Below are 26,539 nucleotides of genomic sequence, written 5' to 3' on the forward strand. Positions count from 1 at the left end.
TGCGACCCGAGCTGCCCCCCGGAGAGGCCCACCCCAGGTGACATCAGCCAGGGCGCTGAGAACGCCAAGAGTGCGGGCACCGGCTGCAGGCATTGCGCACCTAAGAAGCGCGACAAAGGGGTCTGCTCCTTTGTGCTGCCCACTTTGTACTGCCTCCATCAAATATAGCCGGAAAGACTACAATAGGAGACCCATCACAACTGTATCTCGCCATCTTAACATCCACCTCCTCCCTCAATACTCAGGATCTCAAGGCTCATCGCCATTTGTAAGTATCCTACTCTCCATCCACTATATTCAGATGGAAATCATTGTTAATTTAGAAACCCCAACATGGATCTGGTCAACAAAATCCCAACCCTACCCCATGACAGGAATAGTATAAAAAGAATACCAAATACCCCTAACAGACCATGGTCCCTCATCGCAATCCCAATGCACATATTACAGCCCTCACCATCCTAACCTTAACCTTGCTCAATATGCAATCCATTACAAAAAAGATACCAATAATTCATGACCTATTAGATAATCGTCCAGATCTTTTTTCTGTGACCGAATCATGGCTCAAAAGCTCTGACATAGCCCTAATCAACCAATTATCCAAAAAAAATCTACGTTTTCTCTCTACCCATGCCAAAAAGAAAAGGAGGTGGTTTATTATTCTTGGCATTAAAGAAACTCAAATTCAAAATCTACCCCACTAGTCTTCCACTGCCTTTTGAAATAAGTCTTTTCAAATCAAAGAACCTATAAATCCTCTTACTCTACACACCACCAGGACTTCTTGAACACAACTTATCCCCACTAATTGAAACTAATGCAAATAACATCAACATGGATATCCCTGCAATTATCCTAGGAGATTTCAACCTACACATGGATAAAACACCTCTTTCAACCACCTGCGAACTCCTACTGGACACCATGACAGCAATCGGCTTCAAACAACTAATAAAAACCTCCACCCAGAAGTCAGGACACACCCTCGACCTAATATTTATTATTATTTATTATTTATTTATTTTAAGTTTTTCTATACCGGCATTCGCAATAGATATCGCATCATGTCGGTTTACAATTAACAAGTGGATAGGTAACAAAAAAGGTAAAAACTAACATTTATCTTATTAATAATAATAATAATAGTTGTAGTAATAATAATAATAATAATAAAACATTAAACAAGAGAAGGTTAAGGTATGCAGTTACAATAAAACAAGGGAGTAATACAACTTGGAGCATAGAAGAGAAGCTGGGGATTAAATAGAGAGAACGTAAATGCCAGTCAATGTGCTTAAAGCATTAATGAATATTAAAAAAATTTCAGACAACGACCCACCCACAGCATCCACAATTCCATGGTCAGACCACAAACTAATACAAACCAAGTTACACCTGGAAACCCCCCCCCCCCCCCCCATGGAACCAAATATCATCAATAAATACATTGAATTCAATAGACCGTGTACCAGCGAAGACTTAATTGAAATTTTACCAGACACCCTGAAATTCTTAAATAAGATCGATACAAACTCCGCCGTAAACTCCTGGATCACCATCAACTCAGAAATCGCAAGGATCAAATGCCCACTTATCAGGAAAGAAATTAAACCATACACCAAATATAAAGCCCCATGGTATACCCCCGAATTGAAAAAAATATCAAACGCACATTAAGACAGGCTGAAAAAAAATGGAGGAGAAACCCAACCCCTTACCTAAAAGACAGATTCAAAACCATTCTAAATATATACAGGAGATAGAGAAAGCTAAGCGAGAATTCTATGCAAAGAAAATACATGACTATCAATTCAATCCCAGAACCCTACTTGCATATGTCAATGATCTTACACAACCAATTCAAAACTTGCCCAGAAATGCTAATCAACCAAAAACCTGCCAAGAACTAGCTCAATTTTTCGGTGACAAAATTTCAAATCTAATCGCAAAGAATCCCAACGTGAACGATGAAACGACAAAATAATCAAGCATACCAGACGTCAGATGAACACAATTTGATAACGTTGTGTCAACCGAAATTGAGGCAATCATTCGAAAAATAAATCCTGCTGTACATCCCCTCAATCCCATTTCAATAAAAATCCTAAAACAAGTCTCTAACATCATTGCCAAACCCATAGCTGACAAAGTCAACCTATCACTTGAACAAGGTATTTTCCCAGATAACCTAAAATGTGCCGTCCAAGCCAATCCTTTAATAAAAAAAAAAAAAAAAACCTCAACTTGATGAATCCGATCTAGCAAATTTCAGGCCCATTTCTAATCTTCCCTTCACAGCCAAGATCCTCGAAAAAATTGTTAACCAACAACTCTCCGAGTATTTGGAAACCCATAATATATTATTCCCGGCCCAACATGGCTTCAGGAAGTTCTTTAGCACAGAAACTCTGCTACTCTCCCTCTCTGACACAATCCTCAAAGGACTAGACAGCGGTTACTCCTATCTACTCATTTTACTTGATATCTCCGCAGCATTCAACACCGTTAACCAAGAAATAATATTAAATAGACTAAGAGAAATTGGCCTATGCAACATCACGATCAACTGATTCAAATCATACCTATCTGACAGATCATACAAAGTAAGACTAAACTCGGCAGAATCCAAACAGATACCCCCCTCCCAAATGGTGTCCCACAAGGCTCATCCCTATCATCTACTCTCTTCAACATATACATGATGCCTCTATGTAAACTTCTAAATGGATTAGGATTATCCTACTATGTATAACGCAGATGATGTTCAAATTCTATTCCCCCTAAAAGACTCCCTTGACAATACACTAAAACTGTGGGATACTTATCAGCAATAAGGCAACTATCACAAATGTCCCTCTCTCTCAACCATAATAAAACGGAAATCCTATACACATCCAAACTCACCTCATTACCAAACCCAGACTTCAAATCATGCCAATCAAAAAACCAAATAGTCTCTACAGTAAAAGATCTAGGCATCGTCCTAGACAGTGAACTAAACCTGGAAAAACACATTAATACCATGATAAAAGACTGATACTACAAGCTCCAGGTCTTAAGAAAAAACTCAAACCACTTCTATACACCCAAGACTATCGAACAGTACTTCAAGCACTACTTTTTTCTAAACTAGATTGCTGCAACGCCCTACTATTGGGCCTCCCGGCAGCCACCCAAAAACCAATCCAGCTATTACAGAATGCTGCTGCCAGAACACTTACAAACAGCAAAAGATCAGATCACATAACACCAATCCTTAAAGAGCTACACTGGCTGCCCATTCCATATAGAATTCAATACAAAGCATTAACCCTCATATACAAAACACTTCACAATGATAAGACTGACTGGCTGAATGCTGCATTACACTTTCACATCCCCCAAAGGAACCTCCGCTCTACAAACACTGGACTTCTTCCAATCCCCTCTCCGAAAGTGGCGCACCTGATGACAGTAAGGAAACGTGCACTCTCTCTGGCAGGTCCTGCCCCACGGAACAAGTTTCCAACAGAGCTAAGAACAGAACCAACGACCCAAACATTCAAGAAAAGCCTAAAGACATGGCTCTTTCAAAAAGCCTTTGCATCAATAACATGATGCCGATCAAAATCGCCCAATCACAGACACTGTTGTTTGGGTAATTGCCAGGTTCTTGTGGCCTGGTTTTGTCTCTGTTGGAAATAGGATGCTGGGCTTGATGGACCCTTGGTCTGACCCAGCATGGCAATTTCTTATGTTCTTAAAGAGTATATTGTTTACTTGTAGAATATCTATGATTACACCCTACTGAAACTCCATGATAAATCCTATAATGACAAGTGACCCTAGCCTATGTTAATTTCAGTTAAGTCCCCGCTAATACCTTTTAATCTCTTGTTAACATGTTTTAGTTCAGCTAAAGTTATTTTTAAGTTTTACTGTAAGAAACAATTGGAAAACATTGATGTTTCCAGCACCATTTATTTTTCTGTAAACCGATGTGATATGTCAGATCGAATGTCTGTCTGTATAAATAAATAAATAAATAAATAAATAAATAAATAAATAAATGGCTGCGTCTCCTTGGCACCAAACACCCCTTTAGAAGAAGTTGCAATAAAGTCTTAAGAACAATCAATGTTGTAATTACTTTGACAACCAAGTCCGAAGCTAGAACTTCCTTGGTCCCTTGGATCTGTGCCCCTGCCTCCTTATATTGGTCATCTGAGAATTTGGAGGCTTCTCCGGCTCCCGTTTCCACCACAACATTAAAGCCCTGTTTAACCAAAGCTTGAACTCCTGCAGGCGACAAGGCCACCCTTTTCTCATTCTGAAAAATCTCCTTGGGAACACCCACAGTCAACTGTTTGTATGGAACACCTAGAAACAGAAAAGACAATATTTGGTTACAATAATGTACAACTGACAGGATCAAAATTATATTAATAAAAGCATTGGGTTAACCTACTTTTACCAGGAAAACAAATGATTCCCCCACATAGCAGACTCCCTGATTTATTACCAATTGCAATTGTACCGTATGGCACTGGCTATTTCTAGGATCTAGCTTTATAAATGGATGAAGAGATGTGGAAAAATTCCATAACAGCCACCAGCTGCATAAACTGGTGTCATACAATTTAAACACTGCATGGTATACACAAGCCAGCGAATTCTGCCCAGATGTACTAACACCTCATATACTGTGCTTGAATTGGGGGGGGGGGGGGAAGAGAGGCATGAAGTTAAGCGGAAATTAAACTTAAGTTTAAACAAAATGACTGCTTGTTACAGTAATTGTTCATCCTAGCAAACTGCGCTGAGTCACATGCACAGTGCTACTCATCAGCATTGTACAACTTTTGGTTGGGTGGGGAAATATTTTAAGAACCATGCTTAGCTGGGGTAGGCAATACCTAGGATTTTTCCTTCCACTAATCTAGCTCTTGGTGGATCTAACCAACATGCCAAGCAGTCTGTGCACTCATGTATGAATGCATCCAGGAAAGATCAGAAAGAACTTGGGAGAGCAGAAACCCAGGACTGCAAAAAAATCTTCCACAACCCTAAAAAATTTAAGAAAAACCCTACTCGTGCAACTTCTCGCTTTCACATTCTCTTTCACCAGCTGATCTGCACCCTAACAGAAGCATGAAGGGCTCTGGCCTCCAGAGCAAAAGCTGGCAATAAAGTTCCACTAAGCACAGGACCATAAACCATTTCCAATAGCAGCCCCATCCCATGACTCCCTCCCTTGCCACTGGTTTCCTGTTTGGGAAGGAAACCCACAGGAGTAGGAGGCAGACCTCCCGTAGGCACTGAGTGCACATCAACTTTACTCTGGAGAGCAGAACCTGCACATCTCTCTGCTGGAGCCCAGGCAGACAGTGCAGATGGACCAGCAGCAGTCACATTTCACAAGTTATTATTCTTGCAGATTGAACTTCAGCTCTTTTTACAAATCCACGTTTAAAACGATGCAATATATAATCAAGATCAAATCCCTGGTTCTGTGTGTAAATTATACGTCTTATTTTTTTTTAATTTTTATATACCGACATTCTTGAATAATATACAAATCATACCGGTTTACATTAAAATAGGAGATGCAGGAAAAAAAAGTTACCTTTGTCAAATACATTTAACATTAATAACAATGAAAATTATTATATTATATCTGTATATTATCTTGCCTCCTTCCTGCCACTGCCTTGTGTGAACATCTGAGGCTTGCCAGTACTCCTTGCAGCATCTTCACTGCTTTGGGACACCCACTACACTAGGCCCCCCCCCACGGATGATGTCTCCGCCCCCTTCTGACATCATCTCGGGGCGTGAGGTGTTTTAAGCGCAAGCATGATGCCGGAGGCGCTGAGGAGAGCGCACAAGGGGCAGGTCCCTTTGTGCGCCCCTTCATGTCGCCCACCAAAGCAAACTTCTTCTGGTGTCCTTCATCAATTTGTCATTTAAATAAGTTAATCAGCGTTCCCATGGCTCAATACTACAATAAACCCATCATTACTATATTAAACCAAGTAAGATCTGGGACAATGCCTTATAATCCAAAACAAAAAAAGAGACATAGAACTCTTCTTCAAATATCACTTAATTTAGAAACATTTGTAACTATGTCTTGTGTTATCCATACTATTAATCAATGCACAATAGATAACGAAAAAAAATTCCAGTGATTAATGATCTTCTGGACAAATTCCATCCTGCAATTTGCTATATTACAAAAACATGGCTAAAAACACATGATTCTGTCTTAGTGAATCAAATTGCAAATTACTCATATGATGTTTTTTCAATATCAAGGTCAAATCGTAAAGGTGGTGGCTTTATGTTAATAGCAAAAAAGGATTTACATTTAAAACAAATGCATATTTCTATTTCTCCACCATTTGAAGCTGGCTTATTTAAATCAAAAGTACTTCAGATATGCTTAGTTTATTGCCCTCCAGGTTTGCTGGAACTTAATAGTTTGCCCTTGATCGAATTATTAGCAAATCTAGAGAATGACGTTCCATCTATAGTTCTAGGCAATTTCAATCTTCATTTAGATTCTATACCACAATCTTTTGCATATGAAACTTTTGACACCCTTTCAGTTCTAGGCTGGGAACAGATTGTCAAGAATCCTACTCACAAGGCCGGATGTACTCTTGTCTTATTATTCGTAAATAATAACATTTTAGATCAAATAGTTATGGACACTAACTGTTCCCTGGTCGGATCATAATCTAATCCAAGCATTACCCTTTAAGTTCAACCCTCCCTCTATTAGGATCATTGAACCTACTGTTTTCTATCGTTGCCTATTAAGATCAATGATTTAACCGAAAGACTTCCCAGGAGTACTTAATATAAATTATGAAAATGTCAAAAATGCTATAGCATCCTGGTTTGATGTTACTACCATTATTGCTGATGAACTTAGTCCCATAATCAATAAATGTCCAAGTAATAAAAGGCCAAATAAACCATGGTATAACCACAAAATAAGAGAATCCATCTAATCAAACACTGGGGATTTATAGAGCTTCTCTTTCGAAATATAGAATGCTAATTAATAATTCAAAATGAGAATTTTTTTTAATCAAAAAAATTCATATTGGATTTAACCCAAGAATCTTATTTTCTATGGTCCAAAATCTAACTAAAGCTAGCATAGGTACCTTAGGCGCTGATCCCAGTCTTCCAGGTAACAAATGTAATGAACTTACAAGCTTTAAGGAAAAGATTCAAAACCTTCTCAATACCATCCCTTCAGCTTCAGACCAAACAAGTGTATTAACACCATGAGATGTAACCACTTGAACATCTTTTGAGTGTCATTACTTTAAAAATTGAATTAATCTTAAAGAAACTAAACCCAGCGACTCCTCCTTTAGACACAATTCCTACATCAGTGTTAAAATCAGTGGTTCAGTTAAATTTATTATCTTAGCAATGGAAGAAGAAATTATCACTATCTCAAGGCAAGATGCCTTTGCCATTAAAATGTGCTGTTATAAGACAGATATTGAAAAAGGAAATTCTGACACTAATATGTTACATAATTTCAGACCCATAACTAATATACCATTCATGGCCAAGATATTGGAAAAAGTAGTACAGGTTCAGTTGGCAGAGCATCTTGCTGCAAATAACACTCTTTCCGTCTCAGTTTGGATTTAGAAAACATTTTAACACTGAACCTCTATTGCTTGCTTTAAGTGATACCATATTAAAGTGATTTGATGCAGGTCAGTCATATTTATTGGTATTACTGAACCTATCAGCTGCCTTCAATACAGTTGATCATTTGATCCTGATTCGCAGGTTGCCTGAAATTGGCCTAAATGGTAAAACTCTCCAATGGTTCACTTCGTACTTACAGAATCACTGTTTTCAGGCGAGGACTGGTAACTCCATATCAGAGAAATTTAATTTGGACTCAGGAGTGCCTCAAGGATCATCCTTATCTGCTACCCTTTTTAATATCTATATGTTACCTCTTTGCCAACTATTAGCTGGATTAGGTATCACCCACTATTTATATGCAGATGATATTCAATTTCTTGAGTCCATTGAAGATTCAATAGAAAAATATTTGAAATTGGTCAATGTTTATCTCTCAGCAATTCAACTATTAGTTCACATGAAGTTGATCATGAACCTTAAAAAAACAAAACAAAACAAAAAAAACCTGAGATAATATTAAATAGAAAACTGACTTTAAATAACCCTCTGCATTTTCAAATGAACTCCACCCAAATTGAATTAGTCAGTCATGCATGTGATCTGGGAATAATAGTCACTAGCCACCTGAATATGAAAAAACATTAGTATGAAAATTAGATATGGTTATAACAAACTATATACATTAAAACATTTAAAACCTCTCCTCACTCAAAGATTTTCGTATAGTACTTCAAACGCTAACATTTTCCACCTTAGATTATTCTAATGCCCCTTTAATTGGCCTCCTTGCAAGTTCGATAAGACCTTTGCAGCTACTACAGAACTCTACAGCCAGGGGTTTGACTGAGTGTAGAAAGTTTGACCACATAACACCAAATTTTAATCTCTCTGCATTGGTTACCAGTAAAATTTAGGATTGATTTTAAAGTTGTCTTTTATACAAATTTATAAATAGTGATAAAACAGAATGGCTCAGTGAGGCTTTACATCTTCACACTCCACAGAGAAATTTGAGATAGGCAAATAAAGGCCTTTGGGTTGTCCCTTCAGTATGAACTACACATTTGAGTGAAGTGAGGGAGAGAGCCATTTAGATAGCAGAAATCATGGAACTCTTTACCTACTGATTTAAGGCTGCAATCAGACTTTATGATTTTCTCTGGTTCCTAAACATTTTGTCTGGCACCTAACTTTTCTAAATATTTCACCCCTACCCACCTACATTTTACACCTTCTTTATCCCTCCTTACTTGGATGGCTGACCTAGCACTACTCGAGTTCCTTTGCTGACCAAGAGTTAAGGGGAAATCTTCCCCTAGATTGAAACCCTCTTTTGCTGGCAGGGGTTGCTGTCATCCCTTCCTCCTGGAACCCCAGTATATCAGCTTTGTAACATGCCTGAACTCTGTCAGCTCCAAACAGGAGACACAAAGCAAAGTCTCCTGCACAGAGCCGAGCTACAGGTCTGGCCCTGAAAGTATATTTTCAGTTGACGTTCTGGTGGCAGAAGAGTCTTGGGATTGGATTTTAATGACACTAAGCACATGAAAATACACAATTTTATGGCAGAAGGAATAAAAGATCCAAAGAAAAAATTCATGTTAAGGTTACAGACCAAGGAGGTGGTAAAATGTGAAACAGAGCTGGCAGGGTAGAGCAGTTGTGGCTGGGAAGTAGACTGACTGTTTTAGGCTCTGATATATTTAGCATTTTTCCCATAGACACAAATTGGTAAAAACTGTGGCCCATAAAGAAACTAAGTAGTAGAACATATGCAGACATCTTGCAAAACATAATGGACCCAATTTTTTAAAAACTTATCTGGCTAAGTGGTATAACTATGCCCCTGAACAGCTACTTACACAGATAAGTTATATCTGGCTAAGTTAAACCTGCTTTTTGGCACTTATAAACTTATCCGATTAACTTAACCAGATAAGAGCAAATATTGCTACTTCATTAACAGGATATGTTGTGCCACCCCAATCCACCCACTGCCTGCCCACAATTTATCTGAGATAAGTGACTTAATCCAGCTATCTAGAACATAACAGGATATTCAGCGGCCGCTAGATAGCTGGATAAGTCCCACCCAATCAATTTGATAGCAGAAGCAGAAAGAGAAGACAAAAATGATGATTTGGGTATCGTGCATAAAAAGGATCCTTTAGGTTGACAAGAAATGAAAGCTAGATTCTAAAGTGAATTTTGAAAGTCACCTATATTATTAAAAAGATTTTGAAAGATGTTGATTGAATGAAAGGTAGAAAGACCACACATTTTTTCAATAAAAATTATTCTGACAAAAAAAAAAAAAAAAAAAAAAAAGACTGCACAGAAATAAAAAGGAAAACATTCAAAAACAGTACCTGACATGCCCAGACATAAGGGAATCAATCCTTATAATCAAGAATTATCGAGAATAATCAGGAAAAGGATGCCTCAGTACACATTGTAGAGAAAACAGAGTCACTGGTTTGGAAGCCAGTTCTGCAAGGATTTTACCAGAACCAAGGAAAGCGGATAAATGAAGACAGGCAACAAATTGGAGAAATTCTGAAATATAGAGGAAAGGAGATAGGAGTTGCTAGTGCTTAAGGACAGTGGGATAAAAGGACTTACTTCTGTCCTAGAAGTGGGATATGCAAAAAGGAAGAATCCAAATAGGTAAGCAGAGTGAGTATAGGAAAAAAGATGAGGAGAGAGTAAATGAAAGAAAGGATCAAGTCTAAGCATCAGGTGGTGTCCTTCAACTTGAAGATGAATGCAGACTTTGCATAAAGCAAACAGAGTGAAAATGAAACTGCCCTGCAGAAGAAGAGGAAAGAGTTAACATTCCACAGCATTAATGACCTTGCAAAAGTGCTGAGTGTTCTTTCAATTAGCTGGTAATGTCAAATAGTAGATGATCTCCAAACAGGGAGATGTGCCAAGAAAGGTGGTGGACAATGGGATTAAAAACATTCAGCAACATAATGACCTGCCTGCCAAAAGCGCAACTTTCAAAACTGCTTGCCATACGCTATCTGTGCGCATATGTGGGCACGCAGAGATTTATGCTAGTACTTTATAAAACTGTATGGTGGGAGCCAAAGTTCAAAGTTTCTACCTCAAAAGTAGGCACATATGTTTCAGTACATGTATATTTTATAAAATTATATATTTTACATGCATAATAATTCAGAGCAGTGAACAAATCTTCTGCCAATTAAATCTTCTTTTGGGAGGTAATTTTCAAAGGGTTGCATGCATACAATTAGCATAGACATGTGCAAGTAACATTTATGCACATAAATGCTAGGTTATAAACCTGAAACGTATGCGCATATTTGCAGTGTCACACATAAATGTGAGCAGGATAAAAAGCGGCGGAAGTACACATGCAGTTTGCTATTTTGTAAGTGGTACACATGCATATATTGTTGAACTTGCCTGTACACTTTTACACAGGCAATTGAAATCAGACTTGTCTGCAGTTTTTGAGTGGGAGGTCTGGATGAACTAATGGGTGATCAAGGTGAAGTGCTGGAAGGTCTAGGACTAGAATAGTCTGGAAGAACTGGTGGAGGGACCATCAAACCGGTGACTCCAAGTACACACACAATTCAGTATTTTCAGAAGTGGAGTACATGCATAATTTATAAAATACCTGCCTCCACATTTAATTCTCATTTTTATTAAATGGTCTGGCAATCTTGTCTAATTGACTGAATCCTCTTGTTACCTTACAGATCCTAATGTGCTTAGCGCTACACCATTTCCATTTGGACATCAGATGAAATTCTGACAGGAAAGGCAGGGCCAACAAACCCTTCATTCACAGACTGCAACAGCAGAGAATATCTATGTCCATTAATTTGCCTTTTGTAACACACAAACCAAAATGTATTCACTTAAACTCTCTTCACTCCATCAGAAGTGCTCTTAATTCTGAAAAACATCAATGCATGCAAGAAGCTTTAAGGAATAAAATTATCTTTCTTCTAGAAAAGTATTTATGTAGAGGGCAAATTTCTCACACCCAGTGCTTTTCAAGATGTGTCAAAAGTACTTGGGAGTTGCTTCAGTCTGTTCTGAGGACGATAACTTCCACTAAACTGTACTTATTGGGTCAAAACTTGTGGGAGAATGGCCCACCAGTCCTACACCTTACACTACTGAAAAGGAGCAAAAGCTGTTAATGTTCAGGTCCTTTTCTTTTTAACTTTTTATTTCAGAGGCAGCCACCATAATTACAAGACATACAAAGATTACATCTTATAAACATATCAGATACATAATATATTCTCTTAACTCCAGCACAAAGCTTTTAAGGCAACTTCTTATTATTTACTATCACCACAAAATAAAAGTACTTATGGCTCTTGCTCAGAAGCTTTTTCACTTTTCCTTCTCAACTTATCACACTCAAAACTATAAACTCATTGAAATATTTCTATTATTGCACACTTATATAAATCAATTGTGTCCAAGCATACTAGTTTGATAAGTTGTTTCCTCTTTCAAATTACATACCTATGATTATATAATGATTAGTCTCTCTTTCCAAGTTATGTTCCTTTCCATCATCTCTTGGAATATTTTATCAGCATCAGTTAAGTTATCCACAAGAAATTTCCATTTACAGATAAAGCTAATTCTTCTGCCATCCCCCCCAAAACAAATCCATAGACATCCTGTCCATCAACATATACTCTGATTTTAAGGAGCCACATATCCTCTATCAACATGACAAGAATACAATTTTTAGCAAACAAAAAAAAAAAATCAAAAGAAAGTAAATTATTGTCCACATTACCATCACTTCCCTAGGTGGGATCCCAAGGATGACCGTATCCTTCACTAGGAAAAATTCTGGACCCCCCTCCATCTAAAAAAAGCATATTAAGGAACCCACTTCTGACTTACATTTCTTCCATAAATGTGTCTCAAGGAATCTCATCTTAAACCCTCAGGCCAGAAAAATATGCCTTTTATGGAATACTTTAAATTATTGTGGGATTACTAGCTTTACAAAACTGATTTACTGCTACCTGAATACTTTCTGTATTGGTCTTCATCTCTAATGAATTTGTCTAAATATGATTTGTGAGCTATACTTTCTTTTCCAAAATAAGCTTGTACCTCTTGGAGATCAAGTAATACTTCTTCCACATCTCTTGAATAAATTTATCTAACTTATTTGTCAAATTAATTTAAGTTGATTGAGATTAAAAAAAAAAAATGCTTAAGAGCTGCACTTGTAAATAGAATTCTTCTCCATTGGGTATTTAGCTTTCAATTGTTCAGTGTTAGTATTTTTTGAATTATACATTAGATGTCAGACTGTGCCACTCCCATTCCACCTAAGAGAGCAAAGAGAGGTATATCCCAGAAGAAACTTAGGATTCCCTATAAATGGCAGAAAAGGGGAAACAATCCGAACCATCTTTTGCTTCACTCCATGCTCTAATTACAGGGGTTAAGAATATAGAGTTAAGTCTAAACCTGCTTATTTTCCTTTTACAATAAGTGCAATGCTGTCCCCATGTCCTGATGCTTTTTTCCAAGCAGAATGGTGAATAGATTAGATCAAGGTCTATGGAGCCCAGCATCTTGTCTCCAACAGTGGCTAGACCAGGTCACAGATCCCAAAACATTTTTCTGGTTACTCACTCCCAGGGTTAGCAATGGCTTCCCCAATATTATCTGTTCTTTTAAACCCCCTATGCTAGCCTTTTTGACCACATCTTCTAGCAACAGTTCCTTACAATTCACTGCTGTTTTAACAACTTTGAATAATTTTGACTCATCTGCAAGTCTGATCACCTCACTCATTGTTCTTTTTCAGATCATTTATGAATATGTTAAAAAGCACAGGTCCCAGTACAGATCACTAGGGCATGTCACTAATGACCTGTCGCCATTTGGAAAAGTGACCATTTAGTCCTACCCTCCATTTCCTGTGCTTTAACAACTTATCAGAACACTGTGGTCAACTGCTTCTTATTCCAAGATTTAGTAATTTCCTAAGGAATCTCTCATAGGGGATTTTGTCAAATCACTTCTGAAAATCCAAATACAGTGTAATCCACCAGATCACCTTTATTGGCATGTTTACATCTTCAAAAATAATAGATTGGTAAGGCAAGACTTCACTTTGCTAAAACCATGTTGACTCTTTCCCATTAAGCCATGTTTATCTATACATTCAATAAGTTTGAGGTCCATATTCAAAGCCTATTTAGACAAATAACTCATATTCAGCCACTCATCTAGCTATAATTTAGCCAGATTTAAGGGGAAAAAAAAAAAAAAAAAAAAAGAAGAGGCATTTCAGGAGTTTTCCATCCAGGGAGGGGCTGAGATATACAGCTTGCCTAAGTGAATATCAGGTATATCCAGCTAGGTTAGCAGGATAACTTTATATTTAAACATATTTTATTGTTTTTGAATAGCAATAAATAATACAACCTTGGGGAGGGTAGGTTCCTGAACCCTCCCCAAACCTTAACGTTCAACAATACAAACACATCAACAGAGTATACCCATCCCTTCCCCAAACCCCCACAGAAGGCAAGTAGGTTTAGAGATGCTCTAAATCAGCTCTAAAGTTATCCAGCCTTGTGTGGCCAGATTACTTGATACTTATCCGGATAGCTTTAAAAATATGCAGGTAAACAGCGCTGTATTAGTATTTAAAAAAAAAGGAACAAAATATCAGAGGGCCCGGGACTCCCATCCTCATGTAAATTATGTAAATTGTAATGTCAGGCCAAGCACTCCTCAAATACATTTCTGCTGTCTATCCCCCCACACCCTTTCCCATTTTCACTTTAAAAATTTCTATTATGACTCCCCCTCCTGGACTTTGGAACACCCGCCTCTTCAAGTATTTGTTAATACCCCCCTCCCCCCATCCAACCTCCCTTCCAGTGACCAAAAAAAAATCATCCTTGCCGGGAACAAGAGTCTCACTCATGTGCTCCCGGTGACTTAGCTTACACTTAGTTTATGCTTCCAGCACTGCTTATCATATGCAGCGCCAGAACCCCCACAAGTGGGTGATTGAGACTCTCGCTCCCAGCAGTGATGACTTTTTTTGTCACTGGTTCAGGGGGGGGTAACAAATACTTGGAGAAGCAGGGGTTCTAAAGTCCAGGGGGGTACAATAGAAATTTTTAAAATGAAAACAAGAAAAGGGTGGGGGGGGGGGGCAGACAGCAGTAATATTATTTGAGGAGTGCTGGGCCAGATGTTACAAATTTTTTTTTTAATATACATGAGGATAGGAGCTGCGAGCCCTTTGATTTTTTTCCTTTTTTTTTTTTTTTTTTTTAAATACTGATACAGAGCTACTTATCAGGATATACCATATCCAAATAAGCAGCAAGTTATCTGGCTATATGTAGCTGAAAACTAATTATATTCAGTGGAATGTTTATCCCACTGAATGTACAGGTCAAGTTATCCGACTAACCTTAGTCACATACCTTGTTCACTACAGCCTACTGAATATTGGCCTCCCTATTTTGTAACTATAGCTTCTACCATGTTGCCTAGCACAAATCAGGTTTCTTTGTCAAGCAGCCAGTCCATGCAATGTCTAAGCAGTCAGGCTAAACCATAGAAGCATAGAATAGGAAGTCCACCTCCTCCTTGTTGCAATGGTCTGAACAACTCATGTATACTCATATATATCTTTTTCTCTCTCCAAACAAAAACAGTCAATAGTTTTGTTGAGATCTGCCATAACAAAATGGGATATTCAAGGGTAAAAGTTGAAGAGGATAAGGAATTTTTGGTAGTATGATTTCCTTACTCAGGGCCAGCCTACCCAGAAAAGAGAGCAGTATGGACATTCATGCCTTCATCAAGTCTTTAATTCTGGTGAGCACTCTATTCAATTGCGACGAGGTTTGCAAACCCAAATATTTAACGTGTACCTACCCAATAGGGATGTGCATTCGTTTTCAACGAATGTGCAATCTGCAACGCATAAGTCCCTGTTCGTTTTATTCGTGGGTTGGCGAAACGTATGGTGATCCCCCAACAATGAAACATATTATATTAGTTTCATTCTTTTGGTTCTCAGTGATTTCTTAGCGGCCATTTGAAATAGGAGAAGGCCATGTGGGAGTATCCATTGCAACAACCAGCCCTTTCCTGTGAGTCATAAGTGACCTCACGAGGCAAGATGGCCGCCAAGTGAGATCGGAGTGAACACCGAGAGGAGAGGCTCTTACCTAAATATTTCCTTTTCTTCACGGGGTAATGCCGCACACTAAAAGAAAGGGGAAAATCAGAGAGGCGAGAGAAGACTCGCCCTCTGTGGACCCCCGACAGCCTCGAATCGAAGAGTTCTTCGCGGGAGCCATTACTTCGTCTCCGGATAGCTTCGCCGCTGGGAGTGCAGTGCAGGAGTGTGCACAGACTCCCCTGGCCTGTGACATCACTCTAAGCCCCGGAGAGCCGAGGAGACCAGCTAACCCGGGAAACATCGCGATATCCCCTGAAACCCCGGAAGAAGTGAGGACTCCATCGGCGTTCGAGTCGACTGGAGGAGACACCGCGAACCGGGAGACTATCCCCCGAGAGACCCGTAGCTTGGAAGGAGCGGTGGCTCCGAGTCCAGAAAGAGTTTTTACAACTTTAACTCCGGAGACTCTACAGGGGGCTAGAAGGAAGGAAAAGCCAATGACATCAGACGGCAAAGGAAGGTTGGTGAGCACTGAGGAGGAAGCGGGAGATGGCCATTTGAAAGCCCTAGCTGCGGGTTTTAATATATCTACTCCTGAAACTATAACACTGCATGGGATTTGGCAAATACTGAAATCGATTGAACTGTCTATTAAAAGTTTATCTGCTGTATCTTTAGAAACCAGGAACCAAACTTTGGTGAATAACAACCTTATTTCCAATTTTGGGAAAAAGGTGGAAGATTTGGATAAAAAAGTTTCAAAGGTTGAAAATGTGCAGCAGAAACTGATAATATCAGATAATATTACAAATAAACGACTAGAAGGTATCGAAAATGCTCTCAGAGCCCACAATTTAAGGGTTCTGACTTTTCCAGTCGTGGCCTTATTTTCTCCAATGGAATTATTCCGAAATTATATGAAGCAAATTCTAAAAATACCAGAAACTGCTTTGCCAGTGATTACTAAGGCTTATTATCTTCAACAAAGGACACAAACTGAAGCAACGGGAGGGGTTGAGACTCAAATACCAATGTTAAATATATCTGACATATTAGAAATTTCCATGGATACAGAGATAACCCAAAGGAAACCATTGTTAATTTCATTTGCATTTCTTTCTGACCGTAATTATGTAATGAAACAATTTTTTAGAAATAGGCAAAGTAAAGTATATGGTTATCCGATTTGGATTTACCCTGACGTGGTTAAAACAACCCAAACTAGACGTAAAGAGTTTCTAAATATGCGATTGTCAGTGCTTCAGTTGGGTGCAAATTTCACGTTAAAATACCCATGTAAATGTTGTGTAAAGTATTCTGGTGTTATGTATAATTTCTTAGAGCCAGCACAACTTAGGGCTTTCATAGAAGCCAGAACCCAAGAAGCATCCCCTCAAGTCTCGGCTCATTAGTAAAGGTTGCAATGGCATCACTTGGTTGTTAAAATTAGTTGCAAATTTGTTTTCCTTTAATTTTCGCTCGTAGTTCCGCCTCCAAATATTCTTATAATTTATGATGTTTGTAAAAATATGGGATGAAGGTTATTCACTTATCATATTTTTCTTTAGTTAATGGATTTGCAAACATCTTTTTTGCTGTACAAGGTTACTCTTGGGTGTAATTTCAAAAATTTGAAAATAAAGAATTAAAAAAAAAAAAAATAAGTGACCTCACAGCCCTGTCAAAGAGTGGGTCAGACAGGTTGGCAAGGAGACTAGAATGGCAACGTATCAGAGCTAAACATTTTTCTAATGCAGCCAATCGCTTCTCTCAGTGCTCTGTGATGCTGTTCATACTGAGGCCGTACTATTTATACCGTAAACACACGGTGTGCCACACACTTTTTTCCTCAGGTGTTGTTTGGGGAGGTGGCTTTACTCAGAGCTATTCTGAGTGTCTCAAATCTGTATTCAATTGCTGTTGCTGCTTGTGCTTGCTACTTTGATAGAGTTTTCCATTGAAAAAGATATTTGTTCATTTTTGCTGCTGTGCCAGCCAGGCTTTTTTTACTCCACTTTTTTTTAATTGAACTCAGACTGTCGCTCTCTCTCTCTTCCACTGAGACAAGCTGGCAGCAGTGGCATTTTGCTGCTGATCTTACCCCCCTGGGGTAGGTTGCAGGCAGGGTTTGGGTGGTGTGGGTGGGAGAGTTACAGTGGCTGTCTGGGAGTTGGTATTTTCAAAGAACAAGCAGCATCACTGTAGGAATTGGGCGTGTGTGTGTGTGTGTGTGCGTGCGTGCGTGCGTGTGCAGTTTTCCACACTCGCATGTATTGGTACAGAGATGTTCAGTCACCAATAAAGAAATAATTCTTTTAATTGAAATTCCTAGTAGGCAATGACATTAAATCCATAATATCAGGGAAAGCTAGACGTGGTTGAGTGATTGGGACTGGCAAAGGAGGCACTTCAAAAGGCAGTGCCAGGTCCCCCATTAAAGTTAAAAAGAGAGCTGTTCCAATCTAAAATCTCTGGAGGGGCAGGAAGTTCCATCTGGAAAAAAACTGAAATTTAAAGATGATGCACCGCCACCACCTGTTTCTGACACTGTTGTTTTGGAGGTGAGGAAAGGGGAGGCTAAGTCATGCAAGACAAAAGGGCGAGACCCAAAAGCAGCAGTGCATCAGCAGACTCTAGCTAGAGCTGAAAGTATAGTACAGACCCTGTTTGCTTCTGATTCCAATGAAGAATCATCTTGTGTGGGATTCTCATCATCAGAAATGGAAGAAGTGATAGCTGAAGGTGGTTTAGGAGGATTAGATAGTTCTGCTTAGCCTCCACTTCAGTGCTGCAGGGGAGAGATGAAACTGATGAGGAGGAGGAAGAGCAGTCAGCACAGGCACAGAGTGTGACTGATGCCCCTGGCATTGCTTCTCAGGGTGCACCCACTACTTCAGCTCCAGTGCCAGCATCCACCCTGAAGGCTATAGAGAAGGGATCACGAAAGAAACCTGTGATCTGGAGCCACTTTAAAGTGATGGAGGACCCACATTTTGCTTAGTGTAATTACTGTGCCAGGGCTATTAGCAGAGGCAAGCAAATGGGACATCTAACTAATTTTGGCATGATACCTCATATGCAGAAGCAACACCCAACAGTACTGCCATTTGGGGATGGTGGCAGTACCAGTCAGGGGACCCCTTTTTCCAGGCAGCGTAAAGTGGTTAAAAAAGGAGCAGAGTCATCCCACACCCTCAGCCCCTTCTAGCAGTCAGATGCAGGCCACTATCCAGGGGAAGGAGGCAGGCAGCCTCAAACGTTGTGACCAGGGGCATTGGGGAAATGATTGCCCTTGATGACCAGCCCTTGCAGGTAGTGGAGAATGTGGGTTTCAAGCATTTGCTGAAGGTCTTAGTTCCAAATTACAAAGACCCCTCCAGAACCACATTTAGCAGAAAGGTTATCCCCAGTCTGTACAACCAGTTATCGCAGTCGCATCCAATCGTTACTAGCTAAGGCAGAGGGGAGTGTGCATTTCACCTGCGATATCTGGACCGCCATGAATGCTGCACACTCTTACCTCTCCCTGACAGCACACTGGTGGGACCTGGCTGAGGCAGGGGCAGCAGGCAGTAGCTCTATTAGTGAACAAGTATCAGAGTGGAGGTGGGCTTTACTGCACACTGTTGCGTCTGCTCTCAGACGGCTTCGATCTTTGTGCCTCACCTTTTTCTCTGCTCTCCCCGCTAGCCTTGGGAAGATGGCTACCACTGCGTCTGCTAGCCACGCTCTCCGGCATCCCCGGAACGGCTATGGCAAAGCCTCACGCCATGTTTCTCTTAAGGGCTTCCTAGGGTGCGCGCTCGTACGCCACCCACGTCATGGCGGGAACCTCGGAAGCGTCCCCCTCGAGTGACGTCACGCCATCTGGGTATTTAGCCTGCGCTTGTTTGCTAGCTCATTGAGGGGTAGATTTTAAAAGCCCTGCATCCCAGTGCGCCTATTTTTCATAGGCCACCGGCGCACGCAAAGCCCCGGGATGCACGCAAGTCCCGGGGCTTCGTAAAAGGGGCGGGAGGGGGCATGTCTGGGGTCATGGCGACAGTTCGGGGGTGGGCCGGGAAGGCGGTCCCAAGACCCCCGGCACTGCGGCCTGTGCTGGGGGATGCAGAGGCGGCAGGCGTAACTTGCACAACAAAGGTAGGGTGGGATGGGTTCAACAGGGGAAGGTGGGGGACGCGGAGGGAATGGAGGCAGGCTGCGCGGCTCGGCGCACACAGGCTGCCGATTTTGCGCAGCCTTGCGCGCACCAACCCCAGATTTTATAAGATACGCGCGGCTGCGCGCGTATCTTATAAAACCCGACGTACTTTTGTTTGCGCCGGTTGCGCGAACAAAAGTTCACGTGCACGTACTTTAAGATCTACCTCTGAGTTAGCAAGGATTGGACTTGTCCGGTCTAAGCTCCTCTGCCACTTCCGTGCTGCCGCTGGAAGCTCTCTCTGCCCGTCGGGGTATTCTCTAACTTGGGTACCCGCTCCTTGGGGGCCCTTTGCTTTCTTTCAGTGCCTTACTGGGATCAGGTACTCACTCCTTGAAGGCCTGCTCTCCCTGCCTCGGTGCCTGTAACCATCTACTGCTGCCTGGTGGAATCGTCAACCTTACAGCTACCATCCAGTGAGTAATTCTAATTCTCAGTCTGTCTTATCTACAGCTCTGCCGTGCTGGGAAACCTACACATGGATCTCCCTATACCAGGGGTCGGGAACCCATGGCTCGCGAGCCAGATATGGCTCTTTTGAGGGCTGCATCTGGCTCGCAGACAAGTGTCCCCACACTTTCCCGCTGACCCAGCTGCTCCCCGGTCCTCCTCCGCCTGGGCTTAAAATGCTGTCAGCCCTGGCGGAACGCGGCAGGACAGCTGGAGTCAGCGGCACCAGCGTGCTCTCTTCTTCCCGCCCCCCCCCCCCCCCCCGCGGCCCGGAAGAGGAAGTGGAGAGTATCGGGTGCCTGCGCGGCAAGAAAAGGCCACGCTAGTGCGCTCGGCATCGGCCCGAAGAAAAGAAGACTGCAGCGCGGCTCGGAGGAAAATGAAGAGGTTCAGCCGCGGCCGATGGGACTCCGACTCGGCGAGGGCTGAAGATGAAGGAGGTTAGCGTTGGGAGGAGGCTGCTGCTGCCGCGAGTTCCCGGGGTGGGGGAGAGAGTGAGTGAATGAGCGAGCAAGCTGTGTTTGCTCGCTCATTCACTCTCTCTCACGCCCACCCCCACCCCGGGAACTCGCGGCAGCAGCAGCCTCCTCCCAACGCTAACCTCCTTCATCTTCAGCCCTCGCCGAGGCGGAGTCCCATCGCCCGTGGCTGAACCTCTTCATTTTCCTCCGAGCCGCGCTGCAGTCTTCTTTTCTTCGGGCCGATGCCGAGCGCACTAGCGTGGCCTCTGCTTGCCGCGCAGGCACCCGATACTCTCCACTTCCTCTTCCGGGCCGCAGGGGGGGGGGGGGCTGTGTGTGTGTGTGTGTGTGTGAGAGATTGCATGTATGTGAATGATTGAGAGCCTTATGTAAGTTTACCATTGGGAACCTGTATGTGTAAGTTTGTGATTGAAAACCTGTTTGTGTGAAAGAGTATGTGTGTATGATTGAGATCCTTTGTGTGTGAGAGAAATCATGTGTATGTATGATTAAGAGCCTGTGTGTATAAGTAAGAGAGATCATGTGTGTCTGTGTGTGATTGAGAGCTGGTTTAGGTGATGGAGCATGTGAGTATGTGATTGAGAGCCTGTGTTTAAATGAGAGAGAGACCATGTGTGTCTGTGTGTGATTGAGAGCTGATTTAGGTGAGGGAGCATGTGAGTATGTGATTGAGAGCCTGTGTGTAAATGAGAGAAAGAGAGGACATGTTTGTAAGCATGTGAATGAGAGTCTGTGTGTGAGAGAAAAAGACAGCATGTATTTATGTGATTGAAAGCCTGTGTGTGTGTAAGCATGAAAAGATAGACAGCATGTGTGTAAATGTGTAATCAAGAGCCTATATAAGTGAGAGAGAAAAAACATGTGTATATGTGAGTACTGAGGAGCATGTGTGTATAGGTGTGTCATTGAGAGCCAGTGTGAGAGAGAGCGCTGGTATGTGACAGAGAGGAGAAAGTTCCAAGCAAACCACCCCACCTCCTGCTAATTCAGAACAATCTCAGGACACCTGGATATCAAACATTCCCAGGTATGCAGAGCAAAAAAAATTTTGTATCCTTATTATTTTTCATTACTGGGTCTTTGTGTCTGCTATTTTGAAATATTTTGTTGGTTTCTGGAAATGTTTTATATGAGTTTTTAATTATTGGATATTCCACTCATCAGCTGTTTTGAAATATGTTCTTTTTGTTAGTACAGTTTTACTGCTGATGATTTTATATTTCTTGATTTGTTTTATAAGGATGGGTGATGTTTCTTTTTTCCTTTGTTACACTGCATACAGAGACTCTGGCTTGTTGCAGTTTCCAATTCAGTTTTTTCTGCATGCTTCTTGTTATGCGTTTTGGTCTCTTTATTCTATGTTAGGTGAGGGACAGCATGTGATTCAGGTGAGGTTTTCTGCTGGCGTGTAGTTTCTGTGTAGGACTCTATAGCAGCCTGACTTGGTCCGTTTTCCTAATAGGAGATGTATTGGTGTCTTAAGGCCTGCTGTAATATTTTCAGAAACTTATTGTACTTTAAAAGTGTGATCTTACATAAAATGCACACATTTACTTGTATTTAGTTTTAAACATATTGTATGGCTCTTATGGAATTACATTTTAAAATATGTGGCGTTTATGGCTCTCTCAGCCAAAAAGGTTCCTGACCCCTGCCCTATACCATCTCAGTGAGATGGGTCCCCTCTGCTGAGGGTCCCTGGACTGCTACCTCTGGATCACCTCACTACTGCCACCTCTGGTGGTATTCATCAACTGTACAATAAAAGACAAAATTCTGTGTTTGTGCGTCTTGAGTCTAGCCCAGTACTGTGGCTCCCCACGGCGCTCCTCCCCGTGGGCGTGGACATCTCCCACAGTACTCAAGAATCCACTCAAACACCTCAAAACCATAACACACCCACCTGACAGACGAGGCCCATACCTCAGCCAATATTCTAGCATGCAGACAGATGCTGACGGGCTGGCAGCTACACCAGCGAGACAGGAATCTTTAGGCAGAGTTCTTTGTAACAGACAATGGAGCAAACATGGTAAAGGCAATGTGTGACGGGCGCTTTCAGAACATCCGATGTTTTGCACACACTCTGCACCTGGTAGTGAAGTCAGCTCTGAGGTTGGAGTCCAGTCACCAAGAGAAAGAATACCTGCATACTTTAATACACAAGTGCAGGAACATAGCAGTGCACTTCCACAGAAGTATGAAGGCGGGGCAGGTTCTCAGACAAAAGCAGACTGATTTGGAGATGCCTCACAAGCGTCTCATTCAAGACATTGGCACCCAGTGGAATTCCACCTATATGATGCTGCAGAGGTTAGTGGAGCAGCAGACACCCCTTCATGAACTTTCTGCAGCAATGGACATAGGTGTGCAGAGTCCTCTAGGGCATCATGATTGGTTAGTCACGAGTCAGCTGGTAAAAACCCTGCAGCCCTTCAAGGATGCCACGGAGGAGCTGAGTTCCAGAAGTGCCACCTTGGCTGACATCATCCCTATAGTTAATTTTCTGGAGGAAAATTTGGAGGACTTTAAACAAGAAGAGGAAATGACAGCAGAGGTGCTGCATTGTCTGGACTTTTTGCAGAAACAGGTGCAAGAGAGATTAAGACCTTTAACAAAAGACCACACATACATGCTCGCCACAGTCTGTGATCCCCGTGTGAAAGAGAAACTCGCCCTACAGTCCGATTGTCTCATATTTGTGAAGGACCTGCTGTTAGTAAAAGTCCGTGAACAGGAGCGCCATAGGCAGAGACAGATTAGGCATGAAGCAGAGGATGAAACAGCAGGCACTTCAGAGAGTACTGCAAGCCCAAGCAGGAGCAGCACTCTGTCAGCAACAGCTAGTACTTCCTCCTCCACTTCAGTACGCCAAAGCCATGTTGCCCCTAAAAAAGCATCTGTTCTGGAATGGGATAGAGCGAAAGCAGCTGGCAAGAAGGACACTTAGCCCACCCAAGCAAAGGAGACACCAGCACAAATGTCAGAGACACGGTATCTCACAGAGCCGATAGAGGACATGCAGACAGATCCGCTGGCATATTGGGCACACGTCCACTGTCTGGCCACACCTAGCCCAAGTGGCTCAGCGATATCTGTCATGTCCACCAACCAGTGTGCCGCCCAGTGAATGTGTATTTTCAATGACAGGGGATATCATGAGCCCTCACTGCTCAAGGCTGGCACCAGAGTTGATGGAAATGCTAGTGTTTTTGAAAGTAAACCTGCCTTTGCTTGGGTTTTCAAATTTTCCCTGTGAATGGCAAGATGAATAAAAGCAATTTAAAGACTTGCAGCAGCTCCAACTGCCTCATATGCTCCAGATAATATTAGCACATGTACCTGACTTCAACCGCTATGCCTGTCTGTCCACTGTCCAGCCCTTATGTCACTACAAGGGCCTGACCCCCCAAACGCTGTGCCTGCCCATCCAGCCCTTACATCACTACAAGGGCCTGACCCCCAAACGCTGTGCCTGCCCATCCAGCCCTTACGTCACTACAAGGGCCTGACCCCCAAACGCTGTGCCTGCCCATCCAGCCCTTACGTCACTACAAGGGCCTGACCTAAAACGCTGTGCCTGTCTGAGTTTAGTTCTAGTATTTCTAATTTCAGTTTCATGTATTTGTGCATCACTTCTTTAACAGAATATTCTTTTTCCTGTTTTGCAGCATTTGGAATGTAAGAACATAAAAAGCTGACTTAAGATGTTTGTTTGGAGCTTACATATTTCATATGCTCAATGGTTTTCATGACCTTCATAATATGGGCCATTTTCCCTAAATCTCTCTTAGGTGCCAACATTAATGTTTCTAGTACTATAGAAAACTGGTGGTAGTTGCACTCTAGTTCATCCTCTGTGTTCCCATAGTTTACAGAGGCACTGTGTAGGGTACAAAGTCAACATAGGTTGATATTGTAGATTTGGACTTGAGTAGCAGTTTTCTTATTTCTGAGAGCTCTTCAAGTTCCTTTGTCATCAGCTGAAGTGCAAAAGCAGTTAATAGCTTCTGGGTATTCACATGACACCAACGGAACCACCACACTTTCGGTGCCAACCCATTTCAGGGAGCCCTTTCCTGCGCAAAGGAAAGGGACTCTCCCCGGGTGTAGCCTCTCTCTTAGTACCTGCTGACCTATGTTGAACAAGAACCGCTGTTCACGTGGAAACCTCCTCTGCCTTGGCCTTCAAAATTCTCGTTTGTATATCTGCTACATCCACCAGATTTTAAAAGACCAGCGAGAGCTCACTAGATGCCAACAAAACCACCCCACACTAGGGGCGAACCCATTCTAGGGAGTCCTTTCCTGCACAAAGGAAAGGGAACTCTCCCCGGGGCCAGCCTGTCTTGCCCCTATCAAAACCACAGGGACCTGACTACCTCAGCTCTGCCAGCCTGTCTTGCCCCTATCAACTTTCTGACACGCTGCCATACACCAGACGACTCACTCTACTCCTTGTGGTGTTCTTGCCACTATCATGGCTCCTCAGTGTGTTGGTGCTAGTCTTTCTGCTGCTTTGTCCCTTTAATCGGCGCCTTGTGGTTTTTTCTGACACTCTTGCTGCTTGCTATGTTCCCCCTTCATTGTGCTGTAGGATGTTGATGCCACTTGTCTTGTCTTGTCACTTGTCTTGTTGATGCCACTTGTCTTGCCTGTCATGCTGCCTTCGAGGGTTCATGCAACTGTTATCAGTGCTCTCTTTTGAAGCTGTGGTGTGTTTTTGACACACTCGCTGCTGCTTTGTACCTCTGTTAAAGCACTCTTGCCACTCCTGGTACCCCTTTACAGTGCCTTAGGCTATTCATGCCACTTTGGTGCCACTTTGCCACAGTCTAAGTACCTTGAAGCTCTTTTCTCGTTCTGATGATTACTCCCCAGACGTTTCATCAGAATTGATAAGAAAACCCCAATTCTGCAGCCAAAAATAGGCTGCAAATACTTCCCCCACTGACTTTAATGGGAAACGAAAACCAAATGAAACTAATAAACGAATTGGGTTTTCCCCCTATGAAACTAATACAACGAATTTGGGTCCCAGTGAAACGAAAAACGAAACAAATTTTTTCCTTCTGCACATCCCTACTGCCCAATGCACACCCAAATCATCTTTTTCTCAGGGAATTAAAAATGAGGAGAACCTCCAACCTTCCAGAATTAATAGTAAAGCCAGAAAAGGAACCAAAGATTCTGATCACCTACAGAAGTATAGGAAATGCTACAACTGCATCCTCTGAAAAAATAAAATGAGAAGTCATCCATAAACAGATTCATTTTTCTTCTATGTGCTTTACATAGATTCCACACCACAGCTTCTCTCTTCTCTGTTTAATTGCTAAGGGCTCAAAGGGGGCAGCCTTACCTACTCCCTCTAAACTGGTCAAATTCTGTTGATGGAAAATCATTAACCAAAATACTGGCCTTTGGGATAGTGAATAAGAGGCTTTAATCAATTCAGTATATTTATTTATTTATTTAAATGCTTTTATATACCGACAACCGTTTGCACATCATGTCGGTTTACATATAACTTAAAACCAGGGTATATATAGGCATAGC

General features: G+C 41.7%; 1 protein-coding gene across 4 annotated transcripts in view; it reads right to left on the reverse strand.

Annotated features, from left to right (window-relative positions):
- The window catches only part of NNT (nicotinamide nucleotide transhydrogenase), a 404,867-nt gene that overhangs the window by 348,722 nt on the left and 29,606 nt on the right, over positions 1–26,539 (reverse strand). For all 4 annotated transcript variants that reach the window (XM_029577710.1, XM_029577726.1, XM_029577728.1 and 1 more), the window contains exon 3: positions 4,133–4,362. In XM_029577710.1, the coding sequence (XP_029433570.1) occupies positions 4,133–4,362 (230 nt within the window). The remainder of the gene's footprint in view (positions 1–4,132; positions 4,363–26,539) is intronic.

The sequence above is a fragment of the Rhinatrema bivittatum genome, chromosome 1, assembly GCF_901001135.1.
Source record: "Rhinatrema bivittatum chromosome 1, aRhiBiv1.1, whole genome shotgun sequence".
Lineage (NCBI taxonomy): Eukaryota > Metazoa > Chordata > Amphibia > Gymnophiona > Rhinatrematidae > Rhinatrema > Rhinatrema bivittatum.